At 35.3% G+C, this 22757-nt stretch overlaps 1 protein-coding gene across 1 annotated transcript in view; it reads right to left on the bottom strand.

Moving 5' to 3' along the window:
* Nucleotides 1-597: 597 nt before the first annotated feature.
* PLSCR5 (phospholipid scramblase family member 5) overlaps nt 598-22757 on the bottom strand; it is a gene marked incomplete at both ends in the record, with an annotated part of 31620 nt that continues 9460 nt past the window's right edge. The window contains 6 exons of the mRNA XM_079922794.1: nt 598-636; nt 3166-3327; nt 4942-5103; nt 7140-7360; nt 8293-8335; nt 12741-12904. Of these exons, the coding sequence (XP_079778920.1) occupies nt 598-636; nt 3166-3327; nt 4942-5103; nt 7140-7360; nt 8293-8335; nt 12741-12904 (791 nt within the window). The remainder of the gene's footprint in view (nt 637-3165; nt 3328-4941; nt 5104-7139; nt 7361-8292; nt 8336-12740; nt 12905-22757) is intronic.

Below are 22757 nucleotides of genomic sequence, written 5' to 3'. Positions count from 1 at the left end.
TATCTTCCATCTCACCTTTAAACGTGTTATTTACCCAAATTTTAGCTTTTCCAACATAATGTAAAAATGTCTCACTACAATAAGAAGATTAATAAACAAAGTAAAAAAGACTATTTATGAAAAAATACTTTAGAAATCCAGTCCTTTTGATTAGTAACCAGCCCTAGTACCAGAAAAACTTCAAAGTGCTCTCTAAACATTGAATTTTCATCAGTGATGCTGCAAGCCATAGCTCTCATCTTTCATGCTTACCATGCAATAACTTCAAAAGGATAAAAAGAAAGAATGGTAATCTCTCCAAGCGACACTCTGCTAAGGCCAGTCATCTTGTCTTTAGCTATCATGCATTCACAACCAGATAATTGCTTCATTATATTATGCTTTAATAAATATAATAATTAACATTTTGTTACCAAAAAAAAGCCAATACTCAAGCCATTCAGAAATGAAATCCAGAGCCCAGGGGATTTCTAGAAGAAAATGAAAAAGAATTAGCATCAAATATAGACCTCTTCAAAGGGAAAGAGATCATTTAAACTTGTCTTTTACTTACTGAAATCTGTTCTGCATATTTTATTGTTTTTGTCATCTTGCTTGTTATAATCCAGCTAGCGAATGTTCAAAGAACATAAAATCCTACAAATAAATAAATGGAATATGAGTGAATTTACAAAAAGGCAACAAGAGTCTCACATGTAAGCTTTGATTACATAAAGCAATTATGTTTCCCAGTGGTGCTCCAGGAACAGGTGATTTATCAGTAGGAGAGAAATCAAAGTTTTTCGCTTCATGACACTTAGATGTCTAATTTACAGAGTACAAGTAACTTGGAAACCTTATCTGAATCAACATGGTATCACCAGTCAAATTTGGGGTGATCAAGACTTTTTAGAATTAGATTGTAGGGCAGTCTGGGTCAGCGTGGGAAGTTGTAATAGACTCTGACCTTTAAACAAGAGGTAGACATATCATTATGGACTTTGTGGTCAGTAACTCGGCAGTCATCTGAGGAAGTATACCAGAGGGAACTTTGGCGGGGAGGGGTCAGAGTTGTGTGTTGTGTAGTGGTAGCCTCAAACAAGAAGAGACCAATAATAAGATTACACTTGTGAATTTTGCTGTTTGGATCGGGGAATATCCTCACACCAACAGCTTTCTAAAGATCTCTCACCACAAGGTAATAAAATGGAGACAGCAATAAAGACAATTCTTGGTGACAAATTATCTTAAAAGCTATATTGTCCAAAAAAGTGCAAATATTTTATGATATTATGGTAAAAAGGAAAGGAAAAGCAATGGATAGGAGCTGTCTGATAGTCTCAGTGAGTGTGTTTCTCCCTCAGACACTGGAGTTAAAAAGTTATCCTTTCAGATTATTTGGATGTTATCTAGATCAGTACTTCTTCAGTTTATAGGCATAGGGAATTGTTGACAGTGCATTTTTGCCATCAGCTTGTTACATAAAATAGCTCAGTAGGGCAGATTAAAGATAATCTATTTTTAATATAAATATTAAGAAAGGGGCTTAAACAGGCCAAATTAAGGTTTTGGGAAAAGGGCATGTGTGTGTGTGTGCACGCGTGCGCACCTTTACGTGCATGCACGCACATGATCGCTGGCGTGTTTGGTGTCGAAATGCAGAAATCATCAAAAAATAGAAGGGGTGAGCAGGAAGTGGCAAATTAAAAGCCTTACCAAACACGTAAGGAGAGTGGGAAATTGAAAAAGTATTAGGTGACAGGCAAAATTGACTGGACTTGGTTAGATCTGTAGATGAAAACGGGAATTGAGGGTAAGTGATGACTTAGTAAGTATAGAAACCTAGCTCTCTACGTATTAATTCTATGTCTACCAATGATAGGGAATGAATAAGTTAAAATAGTTTCTCTAAGCTGCTGGAGAAAAAAATCCTAATGTATATATATGGTTTTTTGTTTGTTTGTTTTTTTGGCTGCACTGGGTCTTCATTGCTGTGCACGGGCTTTTTTCTAGTTGCAGCAAGCGGGGTCTACTCTTCGTTGTGGAGCACGGGCTCTAGGTGCCCGGACTTCAACGTTTGTGGCTCATGCGGGGGCTCAGTAGTTGTGGCTCGCGGGCGGTAGAGTGCAGGCTCAGAAGCTGTGGTGCACCAGCTTACTTGCTTCGTGGCATGTGGGATCTTCCCGGACCAGGGATCAAACCTGTGTCCCCTGCATTGGCAGGTGCATTCTTAACCACTGTGCCACTAGGGAAGTCCCCTAATATATATTTTTAATTAAACTCTAAGTATCCATCAGTGATGTCACCGGGGAATTATTTTTAGTTAATATAATTCCCAAGTGTCTCTAGAAGAGACTAAGTAAATAGGACCATTTTTATTTCCCCCACAGCAGCACACGTTAATATCACCATAAGATTAGGATCCTAAAACCCTGAAGAATAACAAAATATGAGAGGAGGAATGTACGTTTATTTTATAATTCCATGAGCTTTTGTGAATGCACTGAAGATGGTAAGCAATGAGGGAGATATCAGAAGGAAAGTCAGGAAAACCAGCCCAAAGGCCAATACCTTGGCACTGGTATTACTTGACTTCTGTTCTCCTATCACCAATCTAGAAGAAAATGTTTTTTAATGAAACTGGAAGTTGACAAGAAAGGACAAAGACATCTTATCTTTGTACTAATAGAAACTGATACATCTTAACTCATCTCTGCCTACTCATGTATCTATGTACATATTGGAAGGGCAAGAAAACAGTACTTTTCACATTCTGAATATCACCTAACTCCTTGGTAAGCTCTTAAGCAGTTCTGAACTTTACACAGGATAAATAATATGATATTTAAGTTTAAATATTTTTCAGTGAAAGTGAAAATAAGCCAAAAGTCTAAATTAAAGTTGAAAGAGAAGGATAACTCATGTTTCGAGAAATGATGAGTAGGATGTTGACGGGGTATCAATCCTCGAGGAAGAGGGGGTATGAGGGCCACTGGAGGACACCTGCCTAATAGAAATGCAGGCTTGTACATTCTGACTTCTGAAGAATGTTGGCCCCAAACTAACCTTCTATGATTAAACTTACTCTTTGGAGTAAATGCTGTGTAAAACGGGATTGGCTCTATAATAATCAACAAGGGAAAAGGAAAGAAATAAATCACCTTTACTCTTTAAGACTGCACTTACAAAGAGAAAACAAGCACCAATCATGGCTGCTTTGACTGTCACATCTAGATCTGCAGGAACGTGAATTCCAAAGTTGTCAGCATTGGTGAAGACATCGTTTACGAATCCTGACCAGTACTTTGAAATCTTCCCAATTGTAAGCTTTTCGTTAATGGTCTTCACCTTTGAGAAGAAAATAAGAAGTTGTAAATTTGAAGGTGATACAGATGGTTTTACATTTCTTCATATATTTACTTCATGAGAGATAGGAATTATTTTATTCATCATCTTTAAATGACAATTCGATGGTACTCATTCCTTTATATAAGCATAGGTTTGTAGATTTAACTTTCCAGTTTACTCTTCAGGAATTTTGCTTTTCTGACATTTTTTAATCCATTGTAATTCATTTATTTTTTTTTTCTTTTTGTTTTTGTATGCAGATTGAGAATTTAATAGCCTCAAGTAATTGAGGACAGGCTACCACAAGATGGCAGCAGGTACATAGTCTCAATTATATGGTCTAACCATGATTCCTTTACCTGAAGTCCAGATTTTAAATCTGAATTCTTCATCAAAAAAGAAAAATATGTGAAATATTTTAGAAGAAATTTTTTAGAAAAAAATAATTTCTAAGTACAATTTATAACCTTTTAATTTTTATTGCTAAGATTTTATAATTACTAATATGTTTAAATATTATCAGTCATTGCTCAATTTCATTTTTATATTATACTCAGATATTTACTAGGTCATTCCTTTATAACTAACCCTAAGTCCTATTTTTCATTCGAAAAATTCTCTGGGCTAATGTACCACACAGGAAATTCAGACTAATTTGACATCAAAAGTCTATAGTTCTTTTTAGCTAGAAGGAATCTACAGTTAAACTTTATCCACTATTCATTTGCTTGCCCTGTTTCTCATTCAAAGGCTGAAAGTGATTCAGTATAAACTTTCACTTTCTGTATGGGAGTAGAGGATAGAAAATAGAGAAAGTTACTTAGGCCATGTCTATACCATGAATAATGAAACTCTTAAGCTCTCCTCAATCATAGGGCATATTTTATCCTTTACTCTTAGGAAAGTTATACCAAGTCTTTTTGGCGTGGGCTGGAGTTATGACAGCTCATTTTGCAAAATGTACATTGTATTCTAGGTGAATAATGTTCCCTGAAATCCTGCAACTTTAATGTCTTATGTGGGATATACATGAATGAATGGACTGAAATGAAATGAAATGAAAAAGAAATACATACTTTAAATTAGACTATATCCTCTAGGAAAATCTGTTAAGATAGTTCACATTCTTACACATTGAATTTGCAAGTAATTAGTGTTTTTTAACATTCAATTTACACAAATATGTTTACATGAGAATAGATTGTTTTACAAAATGAAGTTAGCAAGTCTTATGAGCATAGCTTTTGAATTAATGGTATTTTAATGGAGTGTGCTCTTGAGATCAGGACTGGATATGTTACCACCAGGGATGTAGGAAAGAAGATGTAATTTTGGTGATTCTGAACTAAATATATTTGCTTTATACCATAGGCACTATATTCCACATAAATCAAATTTTTGTAGTATGTTTTAAAAAAATTCTTGAACTTACTATCTCTGGAATTATGAGTTATTATTGGCATGTACAATATTACTTGTTACATTATTTCACAAATACATAATTTTCTAAATTTATTTCAGAGATGTTTCATGATTTGAACATTTTAAAAATTGAATTATGTTGCAAAAAATCAGGACCTAGGTGAAAACGGTCCTTCATTTTGTCAATCATACCTCAAAATCCACATCGCCAAAACAGCCACATGTTGCACAAGGACCAACAATTTTCAAAATATCTTCTTTGTCTGCGTTTTGGATTGCGAATTTAGGCAGAAAGGGGTCCCACTTCTGTGCAACATAACCAACTATAGTACCAGGAGGGGCTTGGATTTCTAACTGTAAGAAGAGATAATAAAATAAGATTTCCTAAAGTTGTTGTATTTTAATTTTACTATAATGTCAGCTTACTTCTAAACAGTATATAAAAGCTTCTAAATATCTGCTTTTATCTTATACTGGTTTTTTTTTTTTTATAATTTATAGAAACAAAGAAATTCACTATATAGATATGTGTTCTGCATTATGCGCTAAATGTCCATGTCTTTGATCTTCCTTCCCTAAGGAGAACCTATCCCAAAGCTGTTTTCTGACCCTGGGACACTGGCTTCTTTGCCATTTTGTTCCAAGTACAGTAATTGATCAAGTATTGAAGATGTTTCCATCCCCTCTCAGTTGTGGCCACAACACACATCTATTTTTAAGTGTCACTTACTGATTATTATGGACTTTTTTCTCTTTGGATTGCCAACTTCTAGCTTCTCTGTGCTCAGTTAAAAACAAATGCTTCTTGCTCAGTTAAAAACAAATGCTTCTTGCAGAGTTACACACCAATTTGATTTGTTTCATTTTGTCCAAAGTGTTAAAGACTAGCACTTGCATTTTCAGGGCTGACTTTAGTATTTTACTCCATCATCCTTTATTCCCCTGATTTCTTTATTGTCCATAATATTCTATTTCAACATATTTATGTAACCAAATCAAATACTTTGTAAAATAAGCTGGAAGTGGGTGAAAATGATGAACATTGTTTGCTTTTAGATCAAACCAGCGCTCATCATCTGATCTCCTTTTGTCTTTCCTTATTTGTTAAGTTCATAGTCTTATGTGTATGTCTGTAGTGTTTTCAGATGGACAAATGTGGTTTCAACAAGTCTTCTTAGAATTATATAGATTTGTTCTAGGATAACTTTTAAAGTAACTGATGTGATTTTAACCAAATTAAAAAACATATTAATCAGTATTAGGATGCGTCTTATGGTTAAGTTATATGACATGGAGCTACTTTGAAATAAAACATCAATTATCAGAAATTTTCAAATGGGCATATATTCTGGATTATACTAAGTTTAGCATCTTGGGGCATATTAGATCTTGAATATCCCCAGTAAAAGTATAAAAATTCTTGGGCTCCGTATATAAGTACCTTAGCAATCCTATCACTTAGCCAGGTAATTGCCTATAAATGGAGAATTAGCTTCAATATATATTGTGAGAAACTTCTCTAATTAAGGAGAGTTCCACATTACTATTTATTTCCCTTTGTGCTACGTAGACTATTTATACATAGGTCCTCAATAGAGAAGCTTGGGCTTGAATAAAGACACCTGGATCAAGTTCCATTTATTGTATCTTCTAGATGTGTGATCATAGGTAAGGCACCTCCACTCTCTAAGTCCCAGTTTCCTCAATTGCAAAATGTAGAGAGTAAAATCTATTCCTTCTAACTTATAGAGGTGTTATGATATCAAAAACATCAAAGTAAGTATATTTTCCATATCAACTTAGCTGCATCATGTCAATGAAAGTTATTACTATAGACCTATTCGTGATGAAAATCTATTATATATTAAAAATATAAGAATCAGATGATTCCCTCTAGAACAAGAACATAGTCTTTGCTAAACCTTGAAGTTTGTCATAAATGGGTGAATGGAACCTGAGATTCTGTACTAAAAATAATACCTACCCAAGAGAATACTTTAGAAGAGTTTAGTATCACTCAGCACTCCCTGAACTTTGCACCAATAAGAGAAGAAAAAGGGTAGATTTGCTTAATGGTGGAACTTATAGCTATTACAATTACGTGGCTAATACAGAGATTCAGGAGGATGTGTCTCATTTACATGATGCATGAGCTGTCGTTACCGATTAACATCACAGAAGCCACTATAGTTTTTGGTTGGAAAGGAAAAAAAATTTAGTGAATCACCAAATCCTCAAGCTGTTCTGATCCTAAAGGAGCAACATTCTAATTCAACCAATTGAAAGGTTAATTGCCCCATATCTCCAGATGAATGCCATTTATTTAAGAAATAATTGCTGATCTTTCCAAACATGGAAAAATACAAGCACACCCAGAGCCAAAGACTAACCTCTTGTAGGTAGCAAGGGCACCAGCAGCTGTTACACCTCAAGGGCCTGTTGACTGTAATCACCTCTCGACCGGAGTTATCGGTGATCTTCAGAGTGCAAGATCTCAGTGTGGAACAGAAAGTACGATTGAAGCAGATGCTTTCCTCCACTGCAAAGTAAATTCTTTGTCCCAAGCTGTTTTTAATCTCATATTTGTTGGAGGTCTCAGTGCCAAGTATCACTAATGGAGCAAAAAAAAATAATTATCAAAATCATGCTTATTGCTTACTATCAAAACTTTATGTGAGTAAAAATTGTTGTGTTATTAAAAGAAAACAGAGTGTGTGATCAGTTATTAAGTATATGGTATCTTATTCAGACAAATCTACTTCCGTGCTCGAAATTTTGAGGATTTAGGCATAGAAATAGAAGTAAACTCTGAGAACAAAGTTGTGCAATTACTAAATTTTGATTACAGATATGTGACCTACTTGGACACATATAGTACCACTTTTCAACTAGGGAAGCAACGTTGTAAAGAAGAATCAAATACTCAGATAATAATTCTATCACTGTTATGGAATTTACTGGGACAACTCACACTGATAGTAATGATTTTGTCTAAAATCTCTATCTGCTATTATATCTACAGCTGCATGCTATCTATTACAATTTTGACATATCTTAGTTAAGGACAAAAATACTTGATTAATTTGAATTCAGTTAGTCATCATTGTAAATTTGTGTATTGTTACATGATTTGCCTATTTGACGAATCTCTGACACTATGATAAAACATATTTTGTTTTGATGATTTTTTGTTATTTAGTCTCAACCTGATTTCCATGTCTGAAATTACAGCATTAAGAAAATTTAAACTATTAGCAGCCATGGAAATGACCAAATAGTTTTTATTACTTTAAGATTAAAAATAATATTAGATTCCTAATGACAATATCATCAAAGACTTGGGGAGTTTTATGCTTTTATGTTTATCTATATCAGACTAATAATTTTACTTTCAGTATTTATTTTATAAAATAAGCCTAGTGCTCTTTTTAATCTATCTTAAACATTTAACTTTATCATTTATAAAATATTTAGATGTAAAGAAACTTCTGAAACTTAAAACATTTCAACAGTTTTAATAATTACAGAATATAATATACTTACTTCCAAGAAGCTCCACCTGCTGGTGTATAATTATCAGGTCTAACTGTTAAAAGACGACATAAAGGAAATAAAAAGTATTACATCACAGGTCTTTGAAAACCTTTGCAGCTATTACTATTAACCTGTTTACTAGACTACCTGAAATTAGATGATTTTCATGTTCTCTGTGAGGGAAATGGTTGAAAACAGCTCACATTTTATAATGAAAAAGAAGTTAACATGGTTTTTATTCAAGTAAAATTTAAAAATTACAAGAACCCTGAAAATTTCAAGGCAGAATTGCCCAGAATAACATTAGCAACTGTGATTAGCTCTGTGTGTTTTTCTGTGGTAATCAGATAAAAGTGTAGCTCTTGGAAACAATATCTTTGAGAATATTTTTAAACAATCTGAATAAGAATGCCTATAAGGTTTTAAACCTCTCTCTCTCTCTCTTTTTAAAAGAAATGAACCAAAATGAAACCAAACAGTAATGACCTGCATGCATGGCCTCTCCACTCAGCCCTATAACTCTACTTTCACTCTGTCATGCAGTAACTCATTCCTCACAGCGATGAAACGTCTTTGTTAAAGCTGAAAAAAGCTATTCTTTAAAATTTTCTCATTCACATCTTCCTTTGAACTAGGGGAAGAAAACCCAGAAATCCTGCTGATGCCAGCAAAGTACCAATTTAAGCAGAAAAGAGTTAAGCCACTAAATGCATGACACATTAAAACTTGCCTATGTAATTAGAAGTGAAGTTAATTTACAGAGATAAAGTAGCCACAGTTGAGGAGTGACTTATTAAACAGAATACAGTACAAACTGCTTTTTAAAGGAAATATTTAAAATATGTTCTTAGAGTGAATTTTATTTGTGTATGTTTTCATTTTGATATTCAATACTTGAAGATTCACTAAGGCAAAATCACTGAGTGCAATGCTGATTATTACTTTTTTAAATGCTTCATTTTCTATCTTGCCTTAAAATTTTCTTCACTTTATTCTCCCTTCACATTAATATACTCACTGATAACTTTTAAATGAAAGTAATCGATACTAACAGTTGGAATTGATCGGGCATCACAAACGCAGAAAATATAACATTACCTTATTTCCTTCACTCTCCTTGTATATCCTGAGGTGGAGGTAAAAACTAATATCATTTCTTCTATTTAAGTCTTATTATTGATAAAAGTACATGTGACCTCCATTTTAAGATTCACAAAAATATTTTTTCCAAAATTTATGATTTAAGATATTCTAAAACATATTTTAACAACTATGACAAAGTTTTTAAAAAAAATTTGAATCGGTCTTTGTTGTGTAGTATTGTTAGTTCTGTTCTCCTCTTTTGAGGAAAATGGAGAGTTGAGGAAAGAGAAGGGGTAAGCTTCAAAAGGACATGCACGATTATTAAGCAGTGGATCTATGTAGGAGTAACTTAGAGATAGAGAAGGAGTATGGGGACAGAAGTTAAGTTTGAGTTTAGGAGCTTTGACTATTTGTGTCATGGATCAAGTTTTCAGCCTTGAAATTTAAAGACTATTGGTTGAAAAGGGAAGTTGTACCTCTCTAATACCTAATAATAGCAGTTGTTTATTTAATGACTACCGTGAGGTAGTCACTGTGCCAGATTTTTTGACATAGTGTCTGATTTAATCCTCACACACATCAGAGAGCTAGATATCATTCCATTTTACATGTGAGGAAACAATCCCAGAGAGAGGAAGTAGTTTGCTCAACGTCACAGAGCATGTATCAATAAGTGGTTAGACTGGGATTTGAACCCAGGCAGTAATGCCGCTGATTTTGACGTGCTCTTTACTCTGCTGTACCACATCACTAAACTAATCTTAGGAACTGGGAGAAACAATTCTTAAGTGATGCTATGGGACTTCTGAGTACCTTTCCTCCCTATTTACTCTTATACTCTCCCATCCTCTGTAATAACATTTGACTTAATCTACCTCTGTGGGCAAACGTCCTGGATTTGAGGGTCTTGGTTTTGGTTGTTCTTGTAGTTTCCTTTAAATCGCCCCAGGCCACTTATAAACCATGGTCCAAAAGAGCCCTTTTCATCTTTTGCTATTAATTGATGAACTAGGAATTGTTGGAAAGTCTAAAGAGATTGTGTCATGTATTCGGGTGTCAGGGCAAGTAAAGAACTCCTGAAGTATGAAAGGTATAGAATGGAAACCTAATTACAGCCTTGGATATGTAACTAAGAATCAATTCTTATGTATAATTTATCAGGTTTACAGGTATCATTGATTCCATTTAATACATGTAGCAAAATAAATGTGATCTTTACATGTGTCCTTGTAGACTTTGATTCACTACTCTTAGCTATAGGTGACTAAATTATAAATAGTTATCCTTTGACGCTTATAGGATATAATGTTATTGACTATTATGAACATGTTAATCCATCTGGAAAGAGAATGTATTGGTTTTATTCTTAAGTTTAACCTACATGAACAACATATATATATACATGTCTAGACATATAAGTATGTGCATGTACATATGTATGTATACACACACACACACACACACACACACACCCCGCTTGGGAGTTTATTTTCAAATTATTAATGGAAACATGATTTTCAGTAGTAGTCATTGGATAGTCTTGATTAAAGGAGAATAGATGATTTTTTTAAAATTTTACTTTGAGTTTTTTAACTTAGAAGGATTTTTATTAAATATTTTCCTGTTTGTTTATTGAAGCATGTACTATTTTCAAATGTTCATAGTTTTATTTAACCTTATGGTTTTAGATAAAAGTTAGCTCATAAAATTCTTTATATATATGTTTCTTAACAAACTAGTAGTATTAAACTTTCAAAATGTGCATTCATCCTTTTCTATACGCACCACTTTAAAGCAAATTAGTGTTCTTTTAGTATAAAGATTATACATTTTCTTTCCCTTTGAAGTAAAATAGCCACCAATTTGTGGCATGTTTTTGGTTTCTGAAAAAGATTACCAAAGGTGTACGTTTGGAAAATTGACTTCATTTTAGAACTGCAGCCAACGGGTTCATATCTCTATCAAATATGAAAAAAGTGTATTCATGTCAAGCATCTGGCTCCGGGTGTGTCATCATTCATGGATGGAAGAAGACTATGTGATGACCATATGTGATCATCAAACCTCAGCCCTCTGGCACTGGTATATCACTTTTATACTCGGCGAAACCTTGTCTGACAACATTCCCAAACAGCTTGCAGCAGTTAATCAACTCTAGTCAGCTATTACAGCTGATCCTTCCTGCAGATGGAAGATGGTAGGTTAGCCTTTCCAGCTCTTTTACATATCTCCCTGAGCTCTCCAGTCTCTAAAGTACATTTGTCTGCCAGTGGGTTTCTGGAGAAGGCATCTGCAATTATAAACATTTTCCCGGGAACATATGCTGCGTGCAGCTTAAACCCTATCAGGCATAACAGAAATCTCTTGCACCTTAAGGGAATTAACACAGAGATTTGATTTTGATAAAGGAGATAGACTTTATAGTTTGAAAGAGTGCCAAACAAGCTGAAAATTGCAGCAGATGTGCTGACATCTCAATATTAGTGTAAGTGTATTTCTAATCTTTTGTAGGATAAATACAAAAGCAACAATAATATACATAAATATCAATTGCTATTTATGTGCCGTAGAATTCAGGTGATAATATTTCTTGATTGATTTATTATAAGGCTTGAATCATTGCTTACCCTCCAATGACTAGAACAGTGGCTATACCTAATGATAATATGATCTTTCAAGCAAATTGGCCTGGAGATGCAAGAGCATCAGAAGACAATGCTAACTTGATAGGCTGATTTTCTCTTGGATTTCCATCCACCTTTTTGAGATTCAGTTGAAGATGTTGAGCTCTCAGCTCATTGCAGAAGTCTCTCCTGAGTACTTTGATCTTTAACAACGTTTCTCTTCTCTGTACACCTGCGCAAATTAAAATTGTGTGCTTATCTGGCTCTAGTACCCAGCCTTGCATTTTTTGTCATCATTTTTTGTCTTTGCCAATGAGGTTGCAGAACGTTTGGGTGAGAGGGACTAGGTTTTATACCATTAATGTGCCTTGATTAAGACAGGTACTCAGTGTCCTTAATTAAATAGCTGTAGGTGTCTAGACATATTAGACAGTTTCTCCAGGCCAAATGTGCTGACACCTTGAGCAATGAGCAGTAAAATGATAAGTGTGCTAAACAGCTCAATCGAAAATGTTTAGTGTTCTTCCTCTGACAATTAAATAAGGAAATTAGAAGTGACCATAAAAGAAAAATGTTTCTTCCCAAATAACAGAAATAAATAAAAGACAGATTTTATAATTTCATGATTTATAATGCTTTTCTCACTTCAGTAAGTTATTTGTTGAAGTTCTTCAGCCTTGATTGAAAGGCAAGAAATCAAGTTTATATTCATTTTAAGGGCAAACACTTAGTAGAAATAGATAAAAGCACCTGGCTTAAATATTCTAGACCAGGAGGGAGACTCCCTGGTGGAGGGGGACCCCGCTGCCACACTTGGTTCCCTGGATTGGAAGGTGAGATGTGAAGGTCGTGGTCTGGGTCTGAAGCTCCCGGAAGAAAACCAGGCAGACTTCTGCTTCTTTGGTTCTGTGCATCTGCAAGAGAATGACCATCCCAGTCCGTATTTAAATGTAGGCCATTTTATTTAGTTTATCTTATAATATTTGCTTCCTCTTAATTCAGAGGGTGGAGTATCTCCCACAGTAGCCTCTCACTACAGTGCCCTTTCCTTCATTTTTCCTACTCACTGTCAGCGCCACTTGACCCCGAAGCCAGAGATAAAGGACTGTGGAAGACTACCAGAGGTAGTTGTGAGAAAAGTTGGATAATTTGGGCAAAATAAATGATTTTAGAAAGTATATTTTTTGAAGGCAAGTGAAACTTCTATTCAAAGAGCTAAAAGATTATACACTGCAAAAAGAAAATCAATGGCAAAAGAAACTAGATGTTCTCTACTCATAAAAGGATAACCTTAGACATAGGTTTTAAATCATAACTATGACTTTCAAGCATATTCTCCCTTCCTCAAATATTATGAAGGTGCCTCATAATTTCCAAGGATATTTTGTCTCTTTTTATCAATCATACTGCTATGGCTAGATGTAATTCAGGGCCCTTATACTTTAGCCTGCACCAGAACCAGCTGGGGGGCTTATTAAAACACCCATTGCTGGGCCACACTCCAGACTTTCTAATTCTGTTGTTGGAGTGGGTGTGGAGCTTGAGAATTTTGCAGTTCTAACTAGTTCCCAGGTAAACTAATGCTGCTGGTCTGACGATATATACTTTGAGAACAAATGGGAATATTTGTAACTAATTTATGAGCTTCTTAAGGGCAGTGTAATATTTAATTTAGCTTTGATTTCTCAGTGTTTGGTAAAAAGGATCCGAAAAAATTTTGACAGTATGAATCCCTTTGTAGCTCACAAATTACAAATGATAAAAGAATTACAGAGTTCTAAAATGTTTGGCTTTGATTTTTTAATCATCTGTTTATATTATATTATATTATTGCCAGGTAAAATTGTTACTATTTCAATTATCTCTTCGATTGAAATTCGGAGATTTGCTATTTATACTGCCTTAGTCTGGAGCCTAATATTATGCATAAGACATGTACGTGGTGCGTGCAAAATTCTTCTTCTTCGTTAAAAATATACTTTATTTCCTTTCTACTATTATTTTTCCCTTTTCTTCTCACCTGACTGCCATTTGGCTGTCTCCCTCATTAGATACCATTATTTCTTTCAAAGACTATCAGTGTTTTTACTTCTCATCTTTATTAAGCCAAATTGTCAGAGTTCTCACATGTGCATTCATTTCCTTTACACTTTGCTGTTTTAGCTTGAGTGTAGGTATGGAGCAAGCAAGGTTCATGACGGGTGTTTTCAAATATCAGAGAAGCCATTATGAAGAAAAGTAATTTAGACTATTTTAAAAACCTATGGGGCTTCCCTGGTGGCACAGTGGTTGAGAGTCTGCCTGCCGATGCAGGGGACACGGGTTCGTGCCCTGGTCCGGGAAGATCCCACATGCCGCGGAGCAGCTAGGCCCGTGAGCCATGGCCGCTGAGCCTGTGTGTCCGGAGCCTGTGCTCGGCAGTGGGAGAGGCCACAGCAGTGAGAGGCAAAAAACAAACAAACAAACAAAAACGATGAATGGGAAGGACAAGGAAACTGGCTCTGGATTAATATGAGGAAGAAATTTATAACAGATGCACAAAGATTTGGATAAGCACTCATTGTACATATACTAAGATTGGAGTGACAGCTATATAATTCACAGTAGATGAGAATGGTCTCTCTTCAGCACTGATACCCAGATCCATGTAATATGTGTGTGTGAAGGGGGAGGAGGTATTCTTCTGAATCTTTTAAACCTCTACAAAATAAATCTGAAGAAAGGACTGATTTTCCTTTGGAGATTATAAATTCCTCTTCATTCATTGCTTCTCAAGCACAGCCTGGGTGAGCATCTGAGAGGGATTAAAAAAGCCCAAGCAAACCTGGTGGAGGAACACAGGCACCTAAGGAGTGGTCCTTTGGACACTGACATAAACTGTTTCTAGTAACAATTGGCTCATTAAAGTCATGTGTACATTTAGTGTTAATGAGGGACATTAATTGCCAAATGATTCATTTATTCATTTAACAATAAGGTTGTGGGAAGAGACCAATATGGATTTCTAAGATTATACTGGTCTGTGACATTTAGAATTTGGACACACTTTAGGGGTAGGAATGAATGGAAGCAAACCTGTCATTTGGCCCCATGAAAAGAGAGCTCCACCCTGATAATATTATAACAATTTGCTTCCCCAAAGGCCCCCATCCTGAACTTCTCTCAGATTTGGGGCAGACACAAAGGATATAGACTTTAGAATTCCTCTTGCTCTTAGCCCTTCTCGAGAGCTACTAACTGAGTAAACGGAGAGGAAGACTAGATAACACCATGTAAAATCTGGGAGAGGAGCAAATGGCCCCTACCGCAATAACAGCTAGAAAATAATAAAAGGCAACAAACATCCTTTCTTTGGCATTAGTGCCAAAAACACTGTTGTCATTGACTTTCAGAGAAGCAGAGACAAAATTGTGATCTGGGGAAAACTAGTTCATAATGATAACATTCAGAACAGTGCTTCATCTTGGGAGTGGAGGTGCATGGCTATTGACCAGAAAGGGAACTTTATGAGGTGCCAGAAATGTTCTGTATCTTGATCTTGGTGGTGGTTACACAAGTGCATCCTGATTTTTAAAATCATGGAGCTTAAGTTTGGTGCCTTTATGCACTTAACTGTACACATGTTATCCTTCAATTAAAAAAAATGTGTAGGGATTAATTTCTAATAATAGCTGATAGAAGACTATTAGATTCTCTCTCATAGCCAATTTTATTGTTGAAAAGATTAGCAAATTACTCCAATTTTATCTTGTAAACTCTTTTGCTGTGACAGAACGTGGTAGATTCTTGAGTGTCTGGCAAGTGGCTCTACATTTCTGACCCAGGTCTTTAGGTCCTTAGATGTCATGGCATTAAGAGATGTTAATGCACTGGGGCCCAGAGCAGATCATGTCCAAAGTCTTTACTGGGGAGTAGAGGCTCAGTTAGAGACTGCTGGGATCACCATTCTGAGATCACTTGCTTTCTCTTCTGGGATTTCAGCTCACGTTGGAGCAGCACAGCCTCTGAAGACCTAAACTGAAGCTTCTGTTCAGTTTAGATCATCCTGGAAACTCCTGTTTTTCTCAAACTTAAAGTCTGAGACCAAGCTGTTCTTAAATTGTGTTTATTTATACTAAACCAGGGGACTCCAGACCACACAAATATTTCCTCAGTTCTAATGGCATCCAGTATCCAGACTGTCCTTTGATTTAGTGGTGCTGATTGACCTTCCTACAAAATGTGTGAAATGTCTAATTAGCCTGTATTCCCTGGAAAAATGCTAATTGCCAATACAGTTTCATGGGCCAGAAAACATCACGACATTATAAATAATGTCTTTAAATATATTTGAATAAAACTCCACAAAAATATTTTAGATAAATAATGATGTTAAACCAACTTGCCCCCTAAAACCAGACTTCTAATTCAAAAGGAAACTTCATTTTTCACTTCTTTTAAGTAGTATAGGGTCTCTCACAGATGTTTTACCCACTTCATCTGTTAAATATTTTGAGTGAGATGGAGCAAGAGTGTTAGTTTTCTACCGTAAGTTTTGCCTCTAAGTTTACTCTTGAGCCCCTATCATTACTGAACATCACTGCTTTTTTGGTAGATTAATCATATTTTGATCATAATATTGCTTTCTAGTCACAAGTTTCTTCAGAGACTCAGACCACCAAATGAAGAAGGAACTCCTTTGAATTTCTATCTGGCTTTGAATTTCTATCTACTCTTTTAAAAATGTATAACTAGCTTATAAATATTTCACATACTCTGCAACTCTTTCCCTTACAGGCTGCAGTTGTTGCTGTAACTTTTACTTGATAAAGTGATGAAGTGTTTTGGACTAAGTCTTAGTGTCAGTCTTAAATGAAAGAAAGAACTTGTCAAGATTTTTTTTGTCTGTCTTCAAATATAAAAATGAAGTACACATGTATTAAAATTCATAATTTTGATGTTTCACGTCTATATTTTACAATTTGTTTGAGCTTTCCCAGTGATACTCAGGGACTGGTGTATGCTACATGTTGACAAAAAGTGAAAAGATTACTTCCTTTGTTCCAAATTAAATATCATCCAAAGTCTATTTTGATAAAGGAAGCAAATAAGCATACATGTTTCTCTGAATGGATCATTAATTTAATTTAGGATATTTTAAATTGTGAATTCTATTATCCTATTTGTAATTAGGTTAAAAGGTTTCCACCAATTATACTAATCATAATTCTTCACTTTCATTAGAGCCTAGAGTTTAATGGTTTCTTCTGATAATGGAATGAAAACACATTATAATTTCATTTTTATATCATTTCACAAATATTTTTTGTGAGATTGCAACCCATTACCTAAAACAAGCACATCCCTTGTCTTCTGAGAAGTTCTTTAAGTGAGACAACATTAATGATATTTGCAGTTTTAGGGATTTGAGGAAAACTTACCAGTTCCCCCTCCCAAAGTCTTTAATCTGCTTGCTTAGTTTCTGTTTGCTTTTTAGATATAATTTACCATCAAAGAAATTTTGAAAGATTTTTGCTTCATAGTTCAGAAATCTTTACTTCTAGTCCATTAAATTTACTAGGATTTCCTGAAAACACATGTTTAATTCTCTATAATAAATGGCTGTATCTCATATTTTAAACAACAAATGGGAAATTTTAAAATATTGAACTGTACTTTAACACTTTTTAACTTATGTGTGAAAAGTTTTCTACAAATCCCTTGAAACTGGGAATATCAACTTGTCTTTGTGCTTGGCATTAAATATTCCCATTCTAAATTTTATTCTGCAGCTTTTCACATCAAGTCACTAGGTTTATATTTATGATAACAAAAACACTGTTTGCATCTTAACTTTTACATTCTATCAGATAGAGTGTTTTTTAAAAAATGTAATGCAACATGCTCCTTGGAGTTCAAAGTTAAAAATTCCAACGTTGAAAAGCACTAAATGACAGGTTTTAAAGTATCAATCTCACCGATTGTAACACCCTTAGAACTGTGTGTTTTCAGTCATAATATAAGGAAAAATTTATTAGCTGCCTATATTTACTCTTACCTTTAGAGGCCATGAATATGCTGAGTCAGTTCTTCAAAGGCATGCAGGTTAAAAGAAAAGGCTCCTCTTGCAGCAAAGAGAGAAACACAGCAGGCATAAAACTTCAGAGGGTATCTGTATACTTCTTGTCAGCTTACAAATACCGGAGGAACGGAGAGCCTTGCTGTTTCCAGAGTGCTGTATTTTATCATTTTGAACAACAGGGGGAGACAAAGCTATCATCAAAAGTAAACACTATTCAGAAACCATCATCCCACTTGGTGGCTGAAGGACCAATTTCAAAATAATAAAAACCAGGAAGGAAAATATACAACATACAACATTCATTTTTATGGGCCTTATTTCCACTTAGTGTTTAAAAATTACTTCTTGGAATATATATTTTTGCCCTCACTACTATAATAGAAATATTCTACTTTTCTAATTTCTAGAAATCTCCTGTACCAGAGTCTGTGATAAAACATTCTTATCACATGTAAGTTTCTGACAGTTATAAATAATTTTTTTTAAATTTTGAAAATGTTTGAACGGCAATATTTTTATGTTTACTCTGGATTTCTCCCCACTTTCCTCTCCCCGTAACAAGAAAAGGATTATTTCCTACTTTTTACATACATAAATGAATATTTATTTTTAGTTGAATTTGATTAATCAGGAATTTGAAAATAGAAACCTTCAATAATCTCATAGAGTTAAATGAAACATACACGTAATATTTAACTGCATTGCACACTGAGGGGAAACAAAAAAGCACTGTAAACTTGACTAGACAGTTCATATTTCTAAACGACCATGGAGATTTTGCTCACCAAGTCAGTTGCCCTGGATGGCATGATTTGCAAAGGTTGAACTTGTAGGATATACTACATTATCAGCGACACTGTCTGCTTCTAAAACTAGTTAAGTGGCCTGAGAAGGCATGGATAGTGATGAAAAATGATGAAGTCAGCTCACAGGCTGTAGACAGCCAAAAGTTTGGGTTCTTCTTATGTGGCAAAGAGATGTTTCTTTTTGTTGTTGTTTTGAAATGTTCGAGGTTAAAATGAGCTGCCATTATTTGAGTTATCATTTTGCAGAAACTGTGTATAAATATGATTAGTATTTTTAAATTAAATTATATGTTTCCTAAATTTCTTAATGTTTGCCACAGGCATCTGGAAAAACTTTGATCCAAAGAAACTAAGTTGTTATTAGCACTATCAAACATGGTATTTTATACTGTAGAGCACAGGGAACTCTACCTAATGCACTGTGGTAACCTAAATGGGAGGGAAGTCCAAAAGGGAGGGGATATGTGTATGGCTAATTCATTTTGTTGTGCAGTGGAGGCTAACACAACATGGTAAAGCAACCATACTCCAATAAAAATTAATTTAAAAAACATGGTATTTTAAATTATGGTCATAACAGACCAGTTAATTTTGACTTTCAACAGAGCACCAATTTTGAAACAAAATATAGAAACCTAAGTGAATTAAACATATGTTTTGGCCTATAGAAGGCCAACCATCTAAGCGTTTGGACATGGCCATTTGACTCACTGAATCTTTCAATATTTGACCTACAACAAAGACTTTCCAGGCCATCTAACTTGATGATGTGTAGGTACTGCCTATTTCTTCCTTTATACTTCCTTCCTCTGTCCTGCCAAAGACAGCACCAACGTCCTTTTTTCTTTTTAAAAAAGGCCCAGCAGATACCAACCTGAGGTCTCCCCTTCCCTCCATTCCTTTCGGTTTCCCAGCCTTTCTCAAGGAGAGGCTTGCAAACCCTCCTTAAGGGACCTCCCAGAGGTTCAAGTGTCCTGTCACTGAGTGTTCTCACAGACAGGAGATGTTGCTCCACAAGTTGCCCTCAACCCCCATCCTGCTGCTTTCCTGCTGCCATTCACCTTCACAGTGCTCTCATTCCAACTCCCCTAACACCTGCCGCCTCTATGGAAGAACCGGGACCACTCTCAATACTCCAAATGGTCACACAATCCTCCTACCCCTGTGCTATGAAGCCCTGGGCTTTTTCAAGCAGCTTCAGTTTTATTTTGCCAGCAGGCTACAGTATTTCAGTCTGCTCCCTTGATTCCATGAAATATAGACAGTACAAGTTGGGCATGTCCAACAGACATGACCCAGGGCTTGATGATAACATGGTGGGATTGAAGTACACAAAAGGAGACGCGAAAATGAATATCAGGAAATCTAGTGTCAGTGGGCCTGCCCCTTCCCAGGAAACTCCCTACCGGTCTCTCTGTCATGAGCCTCAGCTCTGCTGCTCTGTTGTTTGGGCGTGCTCATCTACTCAGGATGTCCTGCCTTGCCTGTCCTTGTCCCCCCGCTGAAAGAAAAGACTCTATATCCTCCATCTTCAGTTTCAGCCAAAAGGAAATGAAAAAAAATTCCATCATAATCTTGACACAATCATGCCTGCCCATGGCCTTTTCCCAGGACCTGTCAAAGCTATTTCAGAAGGTCCATCCATTCAATGTTACATCACTGTTCAGAACTTCCCCATTATTTAATTATTTAGTTGTGAGATGTTTGACTTAAATTTTCGTGATTGAAAAGTCTCACCAAAATAGTTTCTCTCAGTACAAAGGGAGAGATTGCCTATTTATTTAAGCCTATATAGTGACAAATAAGTGCTACCTGTTATACAACGAAACGAAACAAAATCAGCAATATGCTCCCGATGACATCCTTTGCGGAAAGAGTATGGAGTGCGTTAAGATGTAAGCCTACAGGTATGGGGCAGGACCAAGGACCAGGACTAGTAGGAACTGACTTTTAGGCTGTTTCATCAGCTTAATAGTTATTCTGCCTCTGGTTTTACTATAAAAGTATGTGTTCCTGGAAATTATATACATACATACATACATAAACATATATATGTAAATATATAACTAAATATACATATACATGAAGTGAGAGAATTACTTGTTTTTCTTGATTTATATAAATATTATTTTAGGTATAACTCAAACACATTTTAGTCACTTAAAATTATGTTTTTTAAAATTTATGGTAATGCATAGCATTACATTGTTTTCAGCCACTGCATGTTATTACATTTTATGAGTATAATGAATACAATTTTTGCTCATTGCCATTTTAATGGATGTTTAGTTGTTTCCATTATGTAAGGCAATGGTTCTTATGCACATGTATAGCAGTCCTTTGGAAGATATATATCCAGAAATAAAAATGTTGGCTTATGGGATATGAAGATCTTCATCTTTACTAGATATCACTGAATTGATCTTCAATGGTCTTGTACCAATTTACATTCCCAACAGTAAGGGATAAGAATTTCCATTTCCACATATCCCTTTCAACACTGGCTTGGTCACCATAGTGGGGAATATCTAGTGGACTCCTAAGTATTAATTTATGAGAAGGACCATCTAGAAGTCTTAATTACATTATAATCTGATATATGTAAACATGATTGCATGTATTTATATTTTCAGTTGTTCCTATCATACTATATCATGCAAGAATAATTAATAGCAAATTTTACGAACAGCTTATCATACAAGTAACTGCTACAGGTGAGGAATGGTATGGTAATGGACTGCAATTTAGTGATAACATAACTCCTTTCATTCAGTGAGGCTCATGGTCGGATCTGCTAAAACGTGAATCCACTTTTAGCAAACTTGCAGCACTTAAGGCATGCATTCCTATGCATAAATCTTATCTCTGGATATATAATTTCCCATACTAAAATTCATTGTGAAACAATTCAAGGTGGGTACTAATTAATTAGTTAACACAATCATGGGAAGAAATATCATTAGTATAAATGTTTTTTCCAGAGTTATTTGATTTGCAACTACACTGTGGATGTAAGATATCCAATCTTTTTTTTTTTTTTGCGGTACGCGGGCCTCTCACTGTTGTGGCCTCTCCCGTTGCGGAGCACAGGCTCGGGACATGCAGGCTCAGCGGCCATGGCTCACGGACCTAGCCGCTCCGCAGCATATGGGATCTTCCTGGACCGGGGCATGAACCCGTGTCCCCTGCATCGGCAGGCAGACTCTCAACCACTGCGCCACCAGGGAAGTCCAAGATATCCAATCTTTTAATGCGAACTTGGATGTGTCTTCCCTGGGAAAGTACAACTCCTATTTCAGCAGCCATCTGTCCACATGTTGCAAACCTCCTATCAAAGTGCTTTTCTTTGCTATCTTATTCAGACCTGCCCTTTTGATACAATGCTTCATTCATTCTTTCAATAATTATTTATTAACTTTTTACTGTGGGCATATCATATGGAGTCTACAGACTGTAATGATATGACCTCCGCTCTAGTGGAGGATCACAGCATAGAGACGCAATACTCCTTTTGTTTTTTAAAAGTAAGAGTCAGTTACCACCTCCTGAAAATAAAATGATACAACTCATACTCTCTCTGAAAAACAAAGCTAATCAGAATCAGTAATGTATCATTCAAATGAGCAATTCTTTGTTTCACATGTACATGTCTAATTTTCCTTTCCTCTGTTACTTTAAAACAGAACAATAGTAACTATTAAGATATTATTTCTTAAATAATGAAAGAACAGTATACTGGATCATGCTTCTTGGTTGCTAATGAGGGATAGATTTCTTGCATTCTCTCTTTCTGCCTACTTAAAAAGAGATTGATTTAAAGGACTAGAAAAAAAATGGAAAAGAATCCTAGATACAGAGAAGAATCTGTCTGAAACTAGGAGAAGCTGGTTCTGGAACAAA

Source organism: Stenella coeruleoalba (assembly GCF_951394435.1).
Source record: "Stenella coeruleoalba genome assembly, chromosome: 5".
NCBI lineage: Eukaryota > Metazoa > Chordata > Mammalia > Artiodactyla > Delphinidae > Stenella > Stenella coeruleoalba.
This window is presented reverse-complemented; position numbering and strand designations above follow the sequence as displayed.